The following is a 20,149-nucleotide window of genomic DNA, read 5'->3' as shown; positions in this document are numbered from 1 at the left end:
TTCTGTTTGGGCTGGGGTAAGGATGTATCCTTTCCCTTGGATTGTTTGATGATTTCATCCAGACGCTCGCCAAACAGCCTGTCGCCAGAAATTGGCAAACTGGTTAAGCGCTTTTTGGAAGCAGAATCTGCCTTCCATTCCCGTAGCCACAAGGCCCTGCGGAGTACCACCGAATTGGCGGCCGCAACCGCCGTACGGCTCGCAGAGTCCAGGACAGCATTAATAGCGTAAGACGCAATTGCCGAGGTCTGGGTGGTAATGGATGCCACTTGTGGCGCGGCCGCTTCAATTTGCGCTTGACCTGCTGAGATAGCTTGTAGCGCCCATACGGCTGCGAATGCTGGGGCAAAAGAAGCTCCGATAGCTTCATAGATGGATTTCAACCAGAGCTCCATCTGCCTGTCAGTGGCATCTTTGAGTGAAGCCCCATCTTCCACTGCAAGTATGGATCTAGCCGCCAGTCTGGAGATTGGAGGATCCACTTTGGGACACTGAGTCCAACCTTTAACCACGTCAGGGGGAAAAGGATAACGTGTATCCTTAAGGCGCTTAGAAAAACGCTTATCTGGACAAGCATGGTGATTCTGGACTGCCTCTCTGAAATCAGAGTGGTCTAGAAACATACTCGGTGTACGCTTGGGGAACCTGAAGCGGAATTACTCCTGCTGATAATCTGACTCCTCTGCTGGAGGAACTGAGGGAGAAATATCCAGCATTTGATTGATGGACGCAATAAGATCGTTCACTATGGCGTCCCCGTCTGGAGTATTAAGATTGAGAGCGCCCTCAGGATCAGAATCCTGATCAACTGTCTCCGCATCATCAACCAGAGATTCCCCTCGCTGAGACCCTGAACAATATGATGTCGAGGGAAATTCTAAGCAAGCCCGCTTATTCGGTCTGGGGCTGGGGTCTAAGTCATAACCCTCAGCCTGGGATGTATGAGATACCCCGGGAGGACATTGTTGGACCAACTGAGGGGGGTCAGGGGACAATGATTCAACAGAGTCCCTTTGCTGAGATACCGGCCTGGACGGCAAGGCTTCTAGTATCTTAGCCATAGTCTCAGAGTTTTGCAAACTCAGTCCCCGTCACCTGGACAGTGTCAACAGGTGGCTCCCCCTGGGCCCCTCTTAGCAGAGGCTCTGGCTGAATAAGTGCCACAGGGGCCGAACAGTGCACACAATGAGGGTCAGTGGAACCTGCCGGTAGTGGGGTCATACATGCGGCGCAGGCAGCATAATAAGCCTGTGTTTTGGCACCCCTGCCTTTTGTGGGCGCCATGCTATTGTTTTCCCTGTGTAACACAATAGGGTATATAGCCAGAATGAACTGTGGTCATACAGTGTAGAGTATATACTATAAACAAATAATGTATCAATACACTACAGCACCATGGGGCTAGCACCAACAGGTGCTGCTTACCACCCGCTTTAAAACGGTTGTGAGGCCACCAGAGACCGTGTCTGGGTCTCCCAGGGTTTGTCCCTCTCTGCAGCGTCCGAGGAGCTGACAGGAATGGCTGCGGCGTCCTGACGAGAGGAGGGAGCCGTGGGCGTGGCCGAGAAAGTGCGGGAGCTGGTGCCTGCACTGTGCACAGTGAGGGGGGGTGGAGTATGTAAATCATACTCCAGCCCTCAGTGCTGCTCGTTCCGTGCAGCGTCCCGCCCTTCCCCCTGCCTGTCAGGGCTGAGGGCGGGAGAAAGGGAAAACTAGGCCGCAAGCAAGCCGGGGACTCGAGTATAAGCGTGGCCGCCGTAAAAGCGCGGCACACGCCGAAGTCCCCGGCGAACTACAAGTCCCAGCCGCGCCGCAGTTTCCCATGGCAGCGGCGGTTAGCGCGGTAGCCCCTACATATAAACACACTCAGCGACGCTGAGTGTGTAATGGCACATTTAACCCGGTCAGCGCCGCGGCCCGGTGCACTAGCACACCCAGCAAAGCTGAGGTGTTGCCGTGCGCGGTCCCCACAGGGATACAGAGTACCTTCACGTAGCAGGGCCATGTCCCTGAACGGTACCCGGCTCCTATCCAGCAGTCTCCACAGGAGTTGTGGATGAAGCACGGTCTCAGTGCCTGGAGACCGATAGGATCCCACTTCGCCCAGAGCCCTGAGGGGGATGGGGAAGGAAAGCAGCATGTGGGCTCCAGCCTCCGTACCCGCAATGGATACCTCAACCTTAACAACACCGCCGACAAGAGTGGGGTGAGAAGGGAGCATGCTGGGGGCCCTATATGGGCCCACTTTTCTTCCATCCGACATGGTCAGCAGCTGCTGCTGACCAATCTGTGGAGCTGTGCTGTGCGTGTCTGACCTCCTTCGCACAAAGCAAAAAACTGAGGAGCCCGTGGGAGCACGGGGGGTGTATAGGCAGAAGGGGAGGGGCTTAACACTTTTAAGTGTAGTACTTTGTGCGGCCTCCGGAGGCATAGCCTATACAACCCAATTGTCTGGGTCTCCCAATAGAGCGACAAAGAAATAAATAATTATTAAAAATTCATAGAAATACTAAGCAAGAGAAAGTCTCAAATTATAGCAGCAGTTTACCAGACCGCACCCCCTGAGGAAAGGATCGCTGAAACACGCGTCGGGGAATAGCGGCACGCCTGGATTATTTTTGACCACACAGAAGGTATAATTCCCTCTATAAAATTAGCACTTTATATTCTTTGATATTAAAGGCATTTATACCATATGACTTTGATATCTAATTCTGCACTGCACACTTTGTTATATATGACAAATTATATATACATTTATACATATATACACATACAGAGATATTATATATATATATATATATATATATATATATATATATATATATATATATATATATATATATATAATGTGTGTATGTATATATATTATATAAATAAATAATTAGTGGTCATTGCATTAAGCACTTTATTTTCTGACAAATCACTGCTATAATTTATGGGACTTTCTCCTGCTTAGTATTTCTATGAAATTGTAATAATTATTTATTTTAATGATGGAATAAAAAAATATTAATTTTTAATATCAATTGAATCATTTCCTTTATTTATTGTATACCTGGGGATTCTTATCTAAAGGTTTTTTGATATTTATTGACATTTAATGGTGATTTTACATGGAATTTTTGATCATTATCCTCTAGGCACCAGACTAATAACAGCAACCGCTTACCTTATCTCCAGCGAGGACCTTGAAGGATGCGATAACTTGGTCCGCAGTGTCGGTGTCTGTGGTCTCTTTAGACATGAAGTCAATGAACGCTTGGAACGTTACCATGCCCGAATTGTTGGGGTCGACGCTGGCCATGATACGGTTAAATTCGACATCGCCCTGAGGGTGGATAACAAGACGATGATCAAATGGAGTAAGCAAAGATAAAAATTAGGATATTAAGAAACACCAGTGGCACCACAGAAAACAGAAGCGGGAGAAGCATACCAAGCTGTATCCAGTAGAGATAAGGAGAGCTCGAAAGTCATCGGCATCCAGAGCGGAAATTCTCTTCTTTTCCAAGAAATAGTAATAAACATTGAACAGAGGAAAGAGAAGGAAAAAAAAAAAGGGACAGACGAAGCAGAGGAAAAAGGTGCGAGACACGTTAAAGGAGGAGCATTGGATGTGAGAGGACAGATCAAGGAAAGGAAAGTGGCCACACAAACGGAGAGAGGAGAGAGAAAGCGGCAGAGAATTAGTTTGGCCGAGCACGATCGTTTTGGTACCTGTCTGTCATTTTCCACATCATAACCCAGACTGATGAGACAAGCTTTGAATTCCTCAGGTCCCAGGGCACCCGTATGATCCTGTCATGAGTAGAATATGGTGGGGGAAGGACATGATGGGTCCAGAAGAGCAAGCGGTGGGCAGGAGACACAGGCGATGAGATGGAGAGGAAGGCAATGGGTGGAGAATGGAAGAGAAACACAACATTACGTTACAAAACACAGACATTGACCTGGGGGAAGTGGCTCGTCTTATGCTCGCTTTCCCCAGTCCCACGTGCTCGCTGCTACTCTAGACTCTGATCTCTCTTTCCAGCTCCACATCAAAGCCCTCTCCACCTCCAACTCAAAAACATTTCCCAGATCTGTACATTCCTTTCCCAAGAAGCTGCAAAAACCCTAGTGTATCCCCTTATCTCCCGCCTGGATTATTGCAACCTCCTGCTCTGCGGCCTCCCTTCTAACAGTCTCGCACCCCTACAATCTATTCTAAACTCTGCTGCCCGACTGATCCACCTGTCCCCCCACTACTCCCCGAGCTCTCCTCACTGCCAATCCCTTCACAGGCTTCCCATTGCCCAACGACTCCAGTTCAAAACCCTAACCATGACCTACAAAGCCATCCACAACCTGTCTCCTCCATACTTCTGTGACCTAGTCTCCCGGTACCTACCTGCACGTAACCTCAGATCCTCACAAGATCTCATTCTCTACTCTCCTCTTCCCACCATCGCATCCAAGACTTCTCCCGTGCCTCCCCCATACTCTGGAACACTCTGCCACAACATATCAGACTCTCGCCTACCTTGACAAGCTTCAAAAGGAACCTGAAGACCCACCTCTTCCGACAAGCCTACAACCTGCCGTAACCCTCAGTCTGATATAACGCCGCACACTCAGCTCTACCCTCACCTACTGTATCCTCACCCATCCCTTGTAGACTGTGAGCCCTCGGGCAGGGTCCTCTCTTCCTGTAGACTGAGCCCTCAATGGCAGGGTCCTATCTCCTCCTGTGGACTATGAGCCCTCTCGGGCAGGGACCTCCGTCCTCCTGTACCTGTCTGTGCCTTGTATTGTTTATGACTATTGTACTTGTCCCTATTTTGCATACCGCCTTTCACATGTAAAGTGCCATGGAATAAATGGCGCTATAATAATAAATAATAATTCTGAGGAGGGAGATGGATCTGGTTATAAATTGGGCTTCCCAACCTACCTGTATGTCTCACTACACAACCACTCAAGATTTCCCTCTCACCTTGTCAAAGTGATTGAATGACGCTCTGAACTCGTGCATCTGTTCCTGGCTGATTCCCTTGGCGTCACGTGTTAAGATCTGGTTCTCCACCTCGTTTAAGGTCCTGGCGGTGGTGGTGAGCAGATGTTCCGAAGCAACCCGGATATGCTGCAAAAGGACAAAAAATAAAAAAAAAAATCCATTACCGACCGCTCGGGACACAAAGCCCACATTAAATGGTTGGACGGCACCAGGGGTCGCACCTCCATGGTGTAGTTTGTGTGCTTGTTATCGAAGATCAGGGCCTCCTGGATGAGCTGGTGCTGCTGTTCCAGCTTGTCGATGTTGGGCTTGTAGTTTATCACGCTTTGCTCGTACTGCTTCAGGTGACTCATCTGATCCTCCAGGGTGCCGTGCATTTCGATGGCGATTTTTCCAATCTCCTGGAAAGAAAATATGTGAATGCTTCATTTTAATACCCAAACAATAAATAAACATACATTGCTCACATGCAGATAAAAAAGGGAGGTGTTTTAGACAAATGCACTCGCTTCTCTAGCATTATTGGAGACTTTGCAACATAACATAAGTATATAAGATCCAGTAAAGATATAGATATATATTTAACTGGAACCTGTCGCCACATTTTGGTCTTCCAAACTAAAACTAGTACCTTAATCAGCACCTGTGCTGCATTCTATAAAAGGTGCGCGTTTCCCTGAAGACCCCAGAAATACCTTTATAAACTCTCCCACCCTGCGTGTAAATTGTCTGGTCCGAAGGGTATCCAATTCTGTGCCTCCTTTCGCTGTCCTCCTGTGCTGATTGAGGTGGATGACGCCTCAGTCGCCATCCACGTAGGCGGGCAAAATCTTGCGCAGAAATATTCCCAGCTTGCGCAGGCGCACTTCGCTCTGCCCTGTTGCGGGCAGAGCCGAAAACACAGGTGTGCCTGCGTGAACCGGCGAGTTCTCTATGCAGGCTCGAGATTTTGCCCAGAGATGTGGATAATGTCATCAGCGTCGCTGGGAAAAATCGCGTACCTGTGCACAGAACTCGCTGTTTCACGCAGACGCACCTATGTTTTCGGCTCTGCCTGCAATAGGGCAGAGCACAGTGCGCCTGTGCGAGCCGAGAATATGACAAGATTTTGCCCGCCTATGTGGATCCACATCAATCAGCACAGGACGACGAGGAAAGGAGGGACAGGAGGTGCAGACTAGAATGCCCATCAGACTGGACCAAACAAGGTGGGAGATCTTATAGAGGTATTTGTGGGGTCTACAGGGGGTAACGTGCACCTTTATAGAATGCAGCACAGGGGCTGCTGTTGTGAAAAATTTTCCAGTTTGGGGCTCCCTCTTGTGGTCAGTGCTGGCGGTGCTGTTGATTTGTGGAATGCAAGCCACACACCTGTCAATGAGTGGCAATCAGGTCTGTCAGATTTGGGTATTTAGCAGAGTAGTTTTCGCTTGTTACTTGCCGGTGCTCAATGGTCTCCTGTGTGTTAAGGACAGTCTGTAACCAGCCCTGCTCTCTACCAGAACTCCTCTCAGATAAGTTGGTCTTGTACCTCTGCTGTTTGTTTTCCACTTTCTTGTTGTTTTTTCTGCTTTGATACTAATGCTTGATTCCTATTTTGCCTGTGTGGAGTTCCTGGTGGAATTGGATCATTCCCTGCTGGGAGTGTCTGTATACTTAGCGCCATGAATCTGCAAGGTATTGTGTTTTGTCATGCCTGGTATTAATTCAGTCCCTCATATATATTAGTGTTTTGGTTCCCAGTAACATCAGAGTGCTGATATAGTGGGGGAGAGGCGGTTTGGTCTTAGGGTTTTTTTTTCTTTTTTTATATCAGATGTCCTGGCATTTTTTAGGGTTTTTACGGCTACAGACAGTACTCCTTCCTATCCTTTCCTATAAAGATAGTTTGGGGCTCATCTTTGCTAATCTGTTTTCAAGCTTTGTATTGTGTTTTCTTATATCACCGAAACCTTTACATGTGGGGGGGGGGGGGCTATCTATATCTTTGGGGCTTGCTCCAAGGCAGATTAGCTTTTCTTATATTTCTATCTGTAAGGATATTTAGTTCTCCGGCTGTGTCGAGACGACTAGGCCATCGTAGGCCCGTCCCACGGCTACTTCTAGTTGTGTCAGGATTAGGTCTGCAATCCGTTAAGGTTCCAGCCTCTCTGTTACTTTTTGGGTTTCCGCATTTTTTTGATCCTCTTCAGTCCCTGAATCATAACAGGCTGCTTAAAGTGCTGGCTTTAGTTTAGAAGGACAAAATCTGATGACAGGTTCCCTTTAATGCATCTGTTCCACAATCCCTTCACATGCATTACTGCTCTCACACACTAGATGGCACTTTGTTCCCAACAATTCTCTGCGTCGGCACCACCCGCGGCATGGACGGCAAACAAAGGCCATAAGCGACTTTAAACAAACATTACGTACTTCCATCTTTGCCTGAATCCAAGGTGCCACCACGTTTGCTTGCTTAGCAAACTGCAGACGCAAGTGCTCGTTGTTCTGCTGCTTGTCTTGCTCTCCTTTCAGGGCATTGTCTCTCTTAGGAACCAACTGCTGGACCTGTCATGGAGAAGTATGGAGTGTATTAGAAATTGCCACTCTGCTCAGGTGTGGGATTGTCCAAACGGGGGGTCCTGCGGGGACACCCACCTTGTCCCACTTAGAATTGATGGTCTGTGGTGTGACGGAGGTGTAGGGGTTCCCGGACGCCAACTTAATGTGGTTGTAATCGGCAATCTTCTGAGCTTGGCTTTGGATATCAAGAATGGCTTCTCTCTCACGGTCAGCGTCTGGCAGCGTAGACTTAAACTGCTCGTGGGCTGCCATAAGGCCCTGAAATCAGACAAAAACAGCCTTGTTTTCTCCGGACATCAAGATCCTAATATGTCTGCGCCGCTAAGACATGAAATAGATCCCTTACCTCGATCTCTTCGGTGGTGTGCACAATAAACATGTCCTGCAAGTCCTCCATTGCCCCTTCCATCCAGTTGTTGAAAGGTGCTGCTCTTTTTGCATATTCAAGATACAACTGGTCTATGGCCTCCAAATGCTTCTCTGTTTGCTGCGGGCACAAGGTAAAAAAAATTAAAAATTGATGACCACAGTCCCCACCCTGGATGTGCCCCATCCATCCTTCCTACAATCCCCACCCACCATCCCCACAGCCCCAGGCCCTAATGTACACTTGCTTTGGCAAAACTAATTTGTATTTGGTCCTGCCAATAAAGCTTATTTGATTTGATTTGATTTGATTTGATTTGATCAAGTAAGTGTGACAAGCTGGCAGGGCGTCCCCCGCTGTCCTCACCTCTAAGGCCTCCCGTCTGCTGTGCGTCAGAGAACCCAACAAGTCCCACTGATCACAGATCTTTTGGCATCGGGCGTTTACCGTGGGGGAGTCGTAGTAATCGAGTTCACTAAAAGAGACAAAAAAGATGAATAAAGGTATAATTAGAAACGCCAAGAGCAGGATTTGGGTCTTCTGTGGAGGCTGCACTCACACCTACGCCCCCCCCGCTGCTCTCCACGTGTCAAGTGAAATGAAAGCCTCCATTCACTGCCGCCACCATGACAAGCCGGGAGACGTGGAAGTTGTGAAACTCCGGCCTTGGAATGTCTTATAATAACGGTGTGCGAGGGAAGGAAACAATGGGGGCACTGTTGATTTTTTTTTTTTTTTTTTTTAACCTACACACCTATGTCAAGAGAAAACCCATGTGGGTAGTGGAGTTCTTCAACTACAAACCAATCCAGACAGGTCTCCAAAGGTTTAATATCTGAATGTGGCAAGTTTAATTCATACCGAGAAGCCTGGGATAAACTCGGAATGACTTCACTGACGTCCAGCAGCCTTGCCGATTAATTACCGTATTTTTTTGGATTAGAAGACGTACTTTTCCTCCCAAACATTTGGGAGGAAAGAAGGGAATTTTGTTTACTTACCGTAAATTTCTTTTCTTCTAGCTCCTATTGGGAGACCCAGACAATTGGGTGTATAGCTTCTGCCTCCGGAGGCCACACAAAGTATTACATTTTAAAAAGTGTAACCCCTCCCCTCTGCCTATACACCCTCCCGTGGACCACGGGCTCCTCAGTTTTGGTGCAAAAGCAGGAAGGAGGAAACTTATAAATTGGTCTAAGGTAAATTCAATCCGAAGGATGTTCGGAGAACTGAAACCATGAACCAAAGGAACAATTCAACATGAACAACATGTGTACACAAAAGAACAACCAGCCCGAAGGGAACAGGGGCGGGTGCTGGGTCTCCCAATAGGAGCTAGAAGAAAAGGAATTTACGGTAAGTAAACAAAATTCCCTTCTTTGTCGCTCCATTGGGAGACCCAGACAATTGGGACGTCCAAAAGCAGTCCCTGGGTGGGTAAAAGAATACCTCGATAAAAAAGAGCCGAAAACGACCCCCTCTTACAGGTGGGCAACCGCCGCCTGAAGGACTCGCCTACCTAGACTGGCGTCTGCCGAAGCATAGGTATGCACCTGATAGCGTTTCGTGAAAGTGTGCAGACTAGACCAGGTAGCTGCCTGACACACCTGCTGAGCCGTAGCCCGGTGCCGCAATGCCCAAGACGCACCCACGGCTCTGGTAGAATGGGCTTTCAGCCCCAAAGGAAGCGGAAGCCCAGAAGAACGGTAGACTTCAAGAATCTGTTCCTTGATCCACCGAGCCAAGGTTGACTTGGAAGCCTGCGAACCCTTACGCTGGCCAGCGACAAGAACAAAGAGCGCATCTGAACGGCGCAGGGGCGCCGTGCGAGACACGTAGAGCCGGAGTGCTCTCACCAGATCTAACGAGTGCAAATCCTTTTCACATTGGTGAACTGGATGAGGGCAAAATGAAGGTAAGGAGATATCCTGATTGAGATGAAAAGGAGATACCACCTTAGGGAGAAATTCCGGGACCGGACGCAGAACCACCTTATCCTGGTGAAAAACCAGGAAGGGGGCTTTGCATGACCGCGCTGCCAGCTCCGATACTCTACGGAGCGATGTAACTGCCACTAGAAATGCCACCTTCTGCGAAAGACGTGATAAAGAGACATCCCGCAGCGGCTCGAAAGGTGGTTTCTGAAGAGCCAATAGCACCCTGTTAAGATCCCAGGGTTCCAGCGGACGCTTGTAAGGTGGGACTATGTGGCAAACTCCCTGCAGGAACGTGCGGACCTGCGGAAGCCTGGCTAGGCGCTTTTGAAAAAATACGGATAGCGCCGATACTTGTCCCTTGAGAGAGCCGAGAGACAAACCCTTGTCCATTCCGGATTGAAGGAATGAAAGAAAAGTGGGTAAGGCAAAGGGCCAGGGAGTAAAACCCTTATCAGAGCACCAGGATAAGAAGATCCTCCAAGACCTGTGATAGATCTTGGCGGACGTTGGTTTCCTGGCCTGTCTCATAGTGGCAATGACATCTTGAGATAACCCTGAGGACGCTAGGAGCCAGGACTCAATGGCCACACAGTCAGGTTGAGGGCCGCAGAATTCAGATGGAAAAACGGCCCTTGAGACAGCAAGTCTGGGAGCGCCCACGGTTGACCCACCGTGAGATGCCACAGATCCGGGTACCACGACCGCCTCGGCCAATCTGGGGCGACGAGAATGGCGCGACGACAGTCGGACCTGATTTTGCGCAGCACTCTGGGCAGCAGTGCCAGAGGGGGAAACACATAAGGCAGTCGAAACTGCGACCAATCCTGAACTGGAGTGACGTCTTGGTTGCAAGGGAAAGAGAGACGTTCCAGTCGAGTGAAGTCGACCTCCTGTCCCATTTGCGGAGAATGTCCCACGGGAGTGGCCGCAGACGGAATTGCGCGAAGGGCACTGCCTCCATCGCTGCCACCATCTTCCCCAGGAAGTGCATTAGGCGCCTCAAGGGGTGTGACTGACCCCGAAGAAGAGATTGCACCCCTGCCTGCAGCGAAAGCTGCTTGTCCAGCGGTAGCATGACTACTGCTGACTGAGTATGAAACTCCATCCCAAGGTACGTCAGTGATTGGGTCGGTGTCAACTTGGATTTTGGGAAGTTGATGATCCACCCGAACTGCTGGAGAGTCGCCAGAGCGACGGAAAGGCTGTTTTGACACGCCATCTGAGAGGGTGCCCTGACCAGAAGATCGTCTAAGTAGGGAATCACCGAGTGGCCCTGTGAGTGTAGGACCGCCACAACAGATGCCATGACCTTGGTGAACACCCGTGGGGCTGTCGCCAGGCCGAAGGGCAAAGCCACGAACTGGAGGTGTTCGTCCCCGATGGCGAAACGCAAAAAGCGTTGATGTTCGGGTGCGATCGGCACATGGGAGATAAGCATCCTTGATGTCGATCGATGCTAGGAAGTCTCCTTGTGACATCGAAGCGATGACCGAGCGGAGAGATTCCATCCGAAAAAGTCTGGTGCTCACATGTCTGTTGAGCAGTTTGAGGTCCAGAACGGGACGGAACGAGCCATCCTTCTTTGGCACCACAAACAAGTTGGAGTAAAAGCCGCGACCATGTTCCTGGAGGGGAACAGGGATCACAACTCCTTCTGTCTTCAGAGCGTTCAGCGCCTGAAAAAGTGCATCGGCTCGCTCGGGGGGGCGGAGATGTTCTGAAGAAACGAGTCGGGGGACGAGAGCTGAACTCTATCCTGTAACCGTGAGACAGAATGTCTCTCACCCATCGGTCTTGAACATGTGGCCACCAGGCGTCGCAAAAGCGGGAGAGCCTGCCACCGACCAAGGATGCGGTTCGGGGATGCCGAGAGTCATGAGGAGGCCGCCTTGGAAGCAGTGCCTCCTGCGGCCTTTTGGGGGCGTGACTTGGACCGCCACGCATAGGAGTTCCTCTGGCCTTTCTCCGGCCTGCTGGACGAAGAGGATTGGGGCTTGGCGGAGGGACGAAAGGACCGAAACCTCGATTGTATTTTCCGTTGCTGAGGTTTCTTTGGTTTGGACTGGGGTAAGGAGGAGTCCTTTCCCTTGGATTCCTTAATAATCTCATCCAATCGTTCACCAAACAAGCGGTCGCCAGCAAACGGCAAACCGGTTAAGAACCTCTTGGAAGCAGAGTCTGCCTTCCATTCGCGCAGCCACATGGCCCTGCGGACTGCCACAGAGTTAGCGGATGCCACCGCTGTACGGCTAGCAGAGTCTAGAACTGCGTTCATGGCGTAGGAAGAAAAAGCTGACGCCTGAGAAGTCAAAGACGCAACCTGCGGAGCAGAATTACGTGTGACCGCATTAATCTCAGCCAGACAAGCTGAAATAGCTTGGAGTGCCCACACGGCTGCAAAAGCCGGGGCAAAAGACGCGCCCGTGGCTTCATAGATGGATTTCACCAGGAGCTCTATCTGCCTGTCAGTGGCATCCTTTAGCGATGAGCCATCTGCAACCGATACCACAGATCTAGCCGCCAATCTAGAGACTGGGGGATCCACCTTGGGACATTGAGCCCAACCCTTAACAACGTCAGAGGGGAAGGGGTAACGTGTGTCAGTAAGGCGCTTAGTAAAGCGCTTGTCCGGAACCGCTCTGGGCTTCTGGACAGCATCTCTGAAGTTAGAGTGATCGAAAAACGCACTCCGTGTACGTTTAGGGAACCGAAACTGGTGTTTCTCCTGCTGAGACGCCGACTCCTCTATAGGAGGAGGCGGGGGAGAGAGATCCAACACCTGGTTGATGGACGAGATAAGATCATTTACTATGGCGTCCCCTTCAGGTGTATCAAGATTGAGAGCAACGTCAGTGTCAGAGCCCTGAGCTGCGACGTCCGCCTCGTCCTCCAGAGAGTCCTCAATCTGGGAACCCGAGCAGCGTGAAGAAGTCGGGGAAGATTCCCAGCGGGCCCGCTTATCTGGTCTGGGACTGTGGTCCGGGCCGGAGTCCTCCGCGTGGGACCTAGGGCCCAACCTGGGAGCGTGCTGCGGCGCGGCCAGAGAGTGGCCTGGAGGCGAAGATCCAACAGGGCCCGGGGCCTGTGTAAGGACCGGTCTGGACTGCAAAGCTTCAAGCAGCTTGGCAGACCATTTGTCCATAGACTGAGCCATGGATTGTGAGAGTGACTCGGAGAGTTTTTCAGCAAAAACTGCAAACTCTGTCCCTGCCGCCTGGACAGGGGGAGAAGGGGGGTCTACATGAGCCGAGGGGCCCACTAGTGACCGAGGCTCCGGATGAGCAAGCAAAACAGGGGTTGAGCATTGCTCACAGTGAGGGTAGGTGGAACCCGCAGGTAACATAGCCCCACAAGAGGTACATGCTGTTGTCTCCTAGGAGAGTGATCACTGAGGGTATATGGGGAGTGTATACAGCCCAACCGAACAGAAATACATATACATACATACATACATACATACATACATACATACATACATACATACATATATATATATATAGTATCTATTCCGGCACCCTGGGGGGGACCAGCACCGGGTGACCGGTGTGGCTTACCGACCGCTAAAAAGCGGAGTGTGTGTCCTCCAGATTCCCTGCCTTAGGTCTCCCAGCGTTGCAGAGCTCTTCCAGGAAATCCTCCACAGGCAGAATGCCAAAGAAATGGCTGCCGGAGCTCTCTGGGGAGGAGTGGAGCCGTGGGCGGCGTTAGAAAAGTGCGGGAATCTGGAGTCCCCACAGTGATCAGTGAGGGGGGAGGAAACATACAGGATGCTCCGGCCCTCACATCCAACGTCAGGTCGGCAGTCCCGCCCTTACCCCTGATAGACAGGCCCAGGGGCGGGAGTTTTGCTACTAGGCCGCAATTGAAGCCGGGGACTAAATTTAAGACCGCGGCCGACAAACAGGCGCGGTCGGCGCGGAAGTCCGCCGGCCGTCACAAATAAGCAGCTGCTGCAGCATCCGGGATGAAGGCGCTCCATGCACATCCCCCATGGGGATACAGAGTACCTTAGTGATGCAGGGCCCGGTCCCTGAGGATAAATACACTCCTGTCCGACAGATTCCCACAGGGGCTGCGGAGGGAGCACGGTCCCAGTGACTGGATGACCGCTCAGGATCCCACTTCTCCCAGAGCCGCTAAGGGATGGTGAAGGAGATGGCATGAGGCTCCGGCCTTTGTACCCACAATGGGTACCTCAACCTTAACAGCACCGCCGACGTAGTGGGGTGAGAAGGGAACATGCCGGGGGCCCCGTGGGGGCCCACTTTTCTTCCAACCGGTATAACTAAAATGAGAATGTGAGTGGATGTGTGCCTCCTTCCACACAAAGCATAAAACTGAGGAGCCCGTGATGCACGGGAGGGTGTATAGGCAGAGGGGAGGGGTTACACTTTTTAAAGTGTAATACTTTGTGTGGCCTCCGGAGGCAGAAGCTATACACCCAATTGTCTGGGTCTCCCAATGGAGCGACAAAGAAATGAGGGGTGCGTCTTAAAATCCGAATATAGCTTACTGGGGAGGGGACTATCTGTGCAGCTCTGTGTGCGGGCGGCCAGGTGCATTTCGCTGCGGGTGGGTGGCCAAGGTGCCCGTCTGTGCTGGCGGCCGGCTGCCTGTATGTGGGTGGGCGGCCTTCTGGCTGCCACTCTCTGCGGGCAGGTGGGTGGCTGTGTGGACTGTGGTGGCTGTGCGGTGAGCGTCTCAATCTGTCCGCGGTCCCGGTTTCAAAGGATGGCGCCAGGAGTCAGCGCGTGTGCAGATGGAACTCTTGGATGAGTGCTCAACCTGCGCACACGCCGCTCCGGGTGCCATCATTTGAACCGGGACCGCGGACAGACTGGGACACTCACCGCATCGGCCTGCTCTACCACGGACCCACCACGGAACCGCCGCTGCTAGCACAGCCTCTGCCTCCTGTGACCCCGCTCCACCAGCGCTGTCGCCCCCCTCCAGTAAGACAACACCGGAGTACAAGACTGACCCCATTTTTACTTTTTTACCTTTTTTTAATCTCTAAATTTGGGGTGGGTCTTAAAATCCGGTGCGTCTTATAAAGAAGGGAATTTTGTTTACTTACCGTAAATTCCTTTTCTTCTAGCTCTAATTGGGAGACCCAGACAATTGGGTGTATAGGCTATGCCTCCGGAGGCCGCACAAAGTATTACACTCAAAAGTGTTAAGCCCCTCCCCTTCTGCCTATACACCCCCCGTGCTCCCACGGGCTCCTCAGTTTTGGTGCAAAAGCAAGAAGGAGGAAAAAAAATTATAAACTGGTTTAAAGTAACTTCAATCCGAAGGAATATCGGAGAACTGAAACCATTCAACATGAACAACATGTGTACACAAAAAAACAAGGGCGGGCGCTGGGTCTCCCAATTAGAGCTAGAAGAAAAGGAATTTACGTTAAGTAAACAAAATTCCCTTCATCTTTGTCGCTCTATTGGGAGACCCAGACAATTGGGACGTCCAAAAGCAGTCCCTGGGTGGGTAAAATAATACCTCATAATAGAGCCGTAAAACGGCCTCTTCCTACAGGTGGGCAACCGCCGCCTGAAGGACTCGTCTACCTAGGCTGGCATCCGCCGAAGCATAGGTATGCACCTGATAGTGCTTCGTGAAAGTGTGCAGGCTCGACCAGGTAGCCGCCTGACACACCTGCTGAGCCGTAGCCTGGTGCCTCAAAGCCCAGGACGCGCCCACGGCTCTGGTAGAATGGGCCTTCAGCCCTGAGGGAACCGGAAGCCCAGCAGAACGGTAGGCTTTGATAATTGGCTCCTTGATCCACCGAGCCAGGGTTGATTTGGAAGCCTGTGACCCTTTACGCTGGCCAGCGACAAGGACAAAGAGTGCATCCGAGCGGCGCAGGGGCGCCGTACGAGAAATGTAGAGTCTGAGTGCGCTCACCCAATCTAACAAGTGCAAATCCTTTTCACATTGGTGAACTGGATGAGGATAAAAAGAAGGTAAGGAGATATCCTGATTGAGATGAAAGGGGGATACCACCTTAAGGAGAAATTCCGGAACCGGACGCAGAACCACCTTGTCCTGGTGAAACACCAGGAAAGGGGCTTTGCACGACAACGCTGCTAGCTCAGACACTCTCCGAAGAGAAGTGACTGCTACTAGAAAAACCACTTTCTGCGAAAGTCGTGAGAGGGAAATATCTCTCATTGGCTCGAATGGTGGTTTCTGAAGAACCATCAGAACCCTGTTTAGATCCCAGGGTTCTAACGGCCGCTTGTAAGGAGGAACGATGTGACAAACCCCCTGCAGGAACGTGCGTACCTGTGGAAGCCTGGCTAGGCGCTTCTGGAAAAACACAGAGAGCGCTGAGACTTGTCCCTTAAGGGAGCCGAGCGACAAACCCTTTTCCAGTCCAGATTGAAGGAAGGACAGAAAAGTGGGCAAGGCAAAAGGCCAGGGAGAAAAACCCTGAGCAGAGCACCACGACAGGAAAATTTTCCACGTCCTGTGGTAGATCTTGGCGGACGTTGGTTTCCTAGCCTGTCTCATAGTGGCAATGACGTCTTGAGATAACCCTGAAGACGCTAGGGTCCAGGACTCAATGGCCACACAGTCAGGTTGAGGGCCGCAGAATTCAGATGGAAAAAACGGCCCTCGAGATAGCAAGTCTGTTCGGTCTGGTAGTGTCCACGGTTGGCCGACCGTCAGATGCCACAGATCCGGGTACCACGACCTCCTTGGCCAGCCTGGAGCGACGAGGATGGCGCGGCGGCAGTCGGTCCTGATCTTGCGTAACACTCTGGGCAACAGTGCCAGCGGAGGAAACGCATAAGGGAGCTGAAACTGCGACCATCCTGAACTAAGGCGTCTGCCGCCAGAGCTCTGGGATCTTGAGACCGTGCCATGAACATTGGTACCTTGTTGTTGTGCCGGGACGCCATGAGGTCGACGTCCGGCACCCCCCAGCAGCAACGGATCTCCTGAAACACGTCCGTGTGAAGGGACCATTCCCCTGCGTCCATGCCCTGGCAACTGAGATAATCTGCTTCCCAGTTTTCCACGCCTGGGATGTGAACTGCGGATATGGTGGATGCCGTGGCTTCCACCCACATCAAAATCCGCCGGACTTCCTGGAAGGCTTGCCGACTGCGTGTGCCGCCTTGGTGGTTGATGTATGCCACCGCTGTGGAATTGTCCGACTGAATTCGGATCTGCTTGCCCTCCAGCCACTGCTGGAACGCTTTCTGGGCAAGATACACTGCCCGTATTTCCAGAACGTTGATCTGAAGCGAGGACTCTTGCTGGGTCCACGTACCCTGAGCCCTGTGGTGGGTAAAAAACCGCTCCCCACCCTGACAGACTCGCGTCCGTCGTGACTACTTCCCAGGATGGGGGTAGGAAGGATTTCCCCTTCGATAACGAAGTGGGAAGAAGCCACCACCGAAGGGAAGCTTTGGTCGCCTGAGAGAGGGAGACGGTCCTGTCGAGGGACGTCGGCTTCCTGTCCCATTTGCGTAGGATGTCCCATTGAAGGGGACGCAGGTGAAACTGCGCGAAAGGGACTGCCTCCATTGCTGCCACCATCTTTCCCAGGAAGTGCATGAGGCGCCTCAAGGGGTGTGACTGGCCTTGAAGGAGAGATTGTACCCCTTTCTGTAGTGCCTACTGCTTGAACAGCGGAAGCTTCACTATCGCTGAGAGGGTATGAAACTCCATGCCAAGATATGTCAGCGATTGGGCCAGTGTCAGATTTGACTTTGGAAAATTGATGATCCACCCGACACCCTGGAGAGTCTCCAGGGAAGCGTCGAGGATGCGTTGGCATGCCTCTTGAGAGGGTGCCTTGATCAGCATCCAAGTACGGGATCACCGAGTGACCCTGCGAGTGTAGGAGCGCTACTACAGTAGCCATAACCTTGGTAAAAACCCGTGGGGCTGTTGCCAGGCCGAACGGCAGTGCCACGAATTGCAGGTGTTCGTTTCCTATGTCGAAGCGCAAGAAGCGCTGGGCTCTGGAGCAATCGGTACGTGGAGATAAGCATCTTTGATATCGATCGATGCAAGGAAATCTCCTTGGTACATTGAGGCGATGACGGAGCGGAGGGATTCCATCCGGAACCGCCTGGTTTTACATGTTTGTTGAGCAGTTTCAGGTCCAGGACTGGGCGGAAAGACCCGTCCTCCTTTGGGACCACAAACAAGATGGAGTAAAAACCGTGGCTCAGTTGCTGAAGAGGAACCGGGATCACCACTCCTTCTGCCTTCAGAGTGCACAGCGCCTGCAGAAGAGCCTCGGCTCGCTAGGGAGGCGGGAATGACCTGAAGAATCGAGTCGGGGGACGAGAGGTGAACTCAATCTTGTAACCGTGAGACAGAATGTCTCTCACCCAGCGGTCTTTTATTTGTGGCAGCCAGGTGTCGCAAAAGCGGGAGAGCCTGCCACCGACCGAGGATGCTACTAGAGGAGGTCGAAGTCATGAGGAAGCCGCTTTGTTAGCGGCGCCTCCGGTGGCCTTTTAAGGACGTGACTTAGACCGCCATGCATCAGAGTTCCTTTGTTCTTTCTGAGACCTTTTGGACGAGGAGAATTGGGACCTGCCCCGCCCTGAAAGGACCGAAACCTCGACTGCCCTCTCCTCTGTTGGGGTATGTCCTGTTTGGACTGGGGTAAGGATGTATCCTTTCCCTTGGATTGTGTGATGATTTCATCCAGACGCTCGCCAAACAGCCTGTCGCCAGAAATTGGCAAACTGGTTAAGCGCTTTTTTGGAAGCAAAATCTGCCTTCCATTCCCGTAGCCACAAGGTCCTGCGGAGTACCACCGAATTGGCGGCCGCGACCGCCGTACGGCTCGCAGAGTCCAGGACAGCAATAATAGCGTAAGACGCAATTGCCGAGGTCTGGGTGGTAATGGATGCCACTTGTGGCGCGGCCGTGCATGTGGCTGCTTCAATTTGCGCTTGACCTGCTGAGATAGCTTGTAGCGCCCATACGGCTGCGAATGCTGGGGCAAAAGAAGCTCCGATAGCTTCATAGATGGATTTCAACCAGAGCTCCATCTGCCTGTCAGTGGCATCCTTGAGCGAGGCCCCCTCTTCCACTGCAAGTATGGATCTAGCCGCCAGTCTGGAGATTGGAGGATCCACTTTGGGACACTGAGTCCAACCTTTAACCACGTCAGGGGGAAAAGGATAACGTGTATCCTTAAGGCGCTTAGAAAACCGCTTATCTGGACAAGCATGATGAATCTGGACTGCCTCTCTGAAATCAGAGTGGTCCAGAAACATACTCGGTGTAAGAGAAGCTGACTCCTCCGCCGGAGGAGCTGAGGGAGAAATATCCAGCATTTGATCGATGGACGCAATAAGAACGTTCACTATGGCGTCCCCGTCTGGAGTATTAAGATTGAGAGCGGCCTCAGGATCAGAATCCTGATCAGCTGTCTCCGCATCATCAACCAGAGATTCCCCCCGCTGAGACCCTGAACAATATGATGTCGAGGGAAATTCTAAGCGAGCCCGCTTAGTCGGTCTGGGGCTGGGGTCTAAGTCAGAACCCTCAGTCTGGGATGTATGAGATACCCCGGGAGGACATTGTTGGTCCAACTGAGGGGGGCCAGGGAACAATGATTCAACAGAGTCCCTTTGCTGAGATACCGGCCTGGACTGCAAGGCTTCTAGTATCTTAGTCATAGTCTCAGAGTTTTGCAAACTCCGTCCCCATCACTAGGACAGTGTCAACAGGTGGCTCCCCCTGGGCCCCTCTTAGCAGAGGCCCTGGCTGAAGAAGTGTCACAGGGCCGAACATTGCACACAATGAGGGTCAGTGGGACCTGCCGGCAGCTGGGTCGTACAAGCGACGCAGGCAGCATAATAAGCCTGTGCTTTGGCACCCCTGCCTTTTGTGGGCGCCATGCTATTGTTTTCCCTGAGTAACACACTAGGGTATATAGCCAGAATGAACTGTGCTCATACAGTGTAAAATATATACTATAAACAAATAATGTATCAATACACTACAGCACCATGGGGCTAGCACCACAGGTGCTGCTTACCATCCGCCTAAAGCGGTTATGAGGCCACCAGAGACCGTGTCTGGGTCTCCCAGGGTTAATCCCTCTCTGCAGCGTCGGAGGAGCTGACAGGAATGGCTGCGGCGTCCTGACGAGAGGAGGGAGCCGTGGGCGTGGCCGAGGTGCTCACACTGTGCACAGTGAGGGGTGTGGAGTATGGAAATCATACTCCAGCCCTCAGTGCTGCTCGTTCCGTGCAGCGTCCCGCCCTTCCCCTGCCTGTCAGGGCTGAGGGCGGGAGAAAG

General features: G+C 51.7%; 1 protein-coding gene across 4 annotated transcripts in view; it reads right to left on the bottom strand.

The window, feature by feature from the left end:
* The window catches only part of ACTN4 (actinin alpha 4), a 113,242-nt gene that overhangs the window by 11,220 nt on the left and 81,873 nt on the right, over positions 1-20,149 (bottom strand). For 2 of the 4 annotated variants that reach the window (XM_075323501.1, XM_075323505.1), the window contains exons 13-21: positions 8,298-8,406; positions 7,911-8,051; positions 7,640-7,822; positions 7,415-7,549; positions 5,221-5,400; positions 4,979-5,125; positions 3,721-3,801; positions 3,440-3,505; positions 3,173-3,331 (exon numbers count right to left, since the gene is read on the bottom strand). In XM_075323501.1, the coding sequence (XP_075179616.1) occupies positions 3,173-3,331; positions 3,440-3,505; positions 3,721-3,801; positions 4,979-5,125; positions 5,221-5,400; positions 7,415-7,549; positions 7,640-7,822; positions 7,911-8,051; positions 8,298-8,406 (1,201 nt within the window). The remainder of the gene's footprint in view (positions 1-3,172; positions 3,332-3,439; positions 3,506-3,720; positions 3,802-4,978; positions 5,126-5,220; positions 5,401-7,414; positions 7,550-7,639; positions 7,823-7,910; positions 8,052-8,297; positions 8,407-20,149) is intronic. The other 2 variants (XM_075323503.1, XM_075323502.1) reach the window with 1 other exon arrangement.

The sequence above is a fragment of the Anomaloglossus baeobatrachus genome, chromosome 9 (genome assembly GCF_048569485.1).
Source record: "Anomaloglossus baeobatrachus isolate aAnoBae1 chromosome 9, aAnoBae1.hap1, whole genome shotgun sequence".
NCBI lineage: Eukaryota > Metazoa > Chordata > Amphibia > Anura > Aromobatidae > Anomaloglossus > Anomaloglossus baeobatrachus.
Note: the sequence above shows the minus strand (reverse complement) of the source record. Positions and strands in the feature narration are given on the sequence as shown.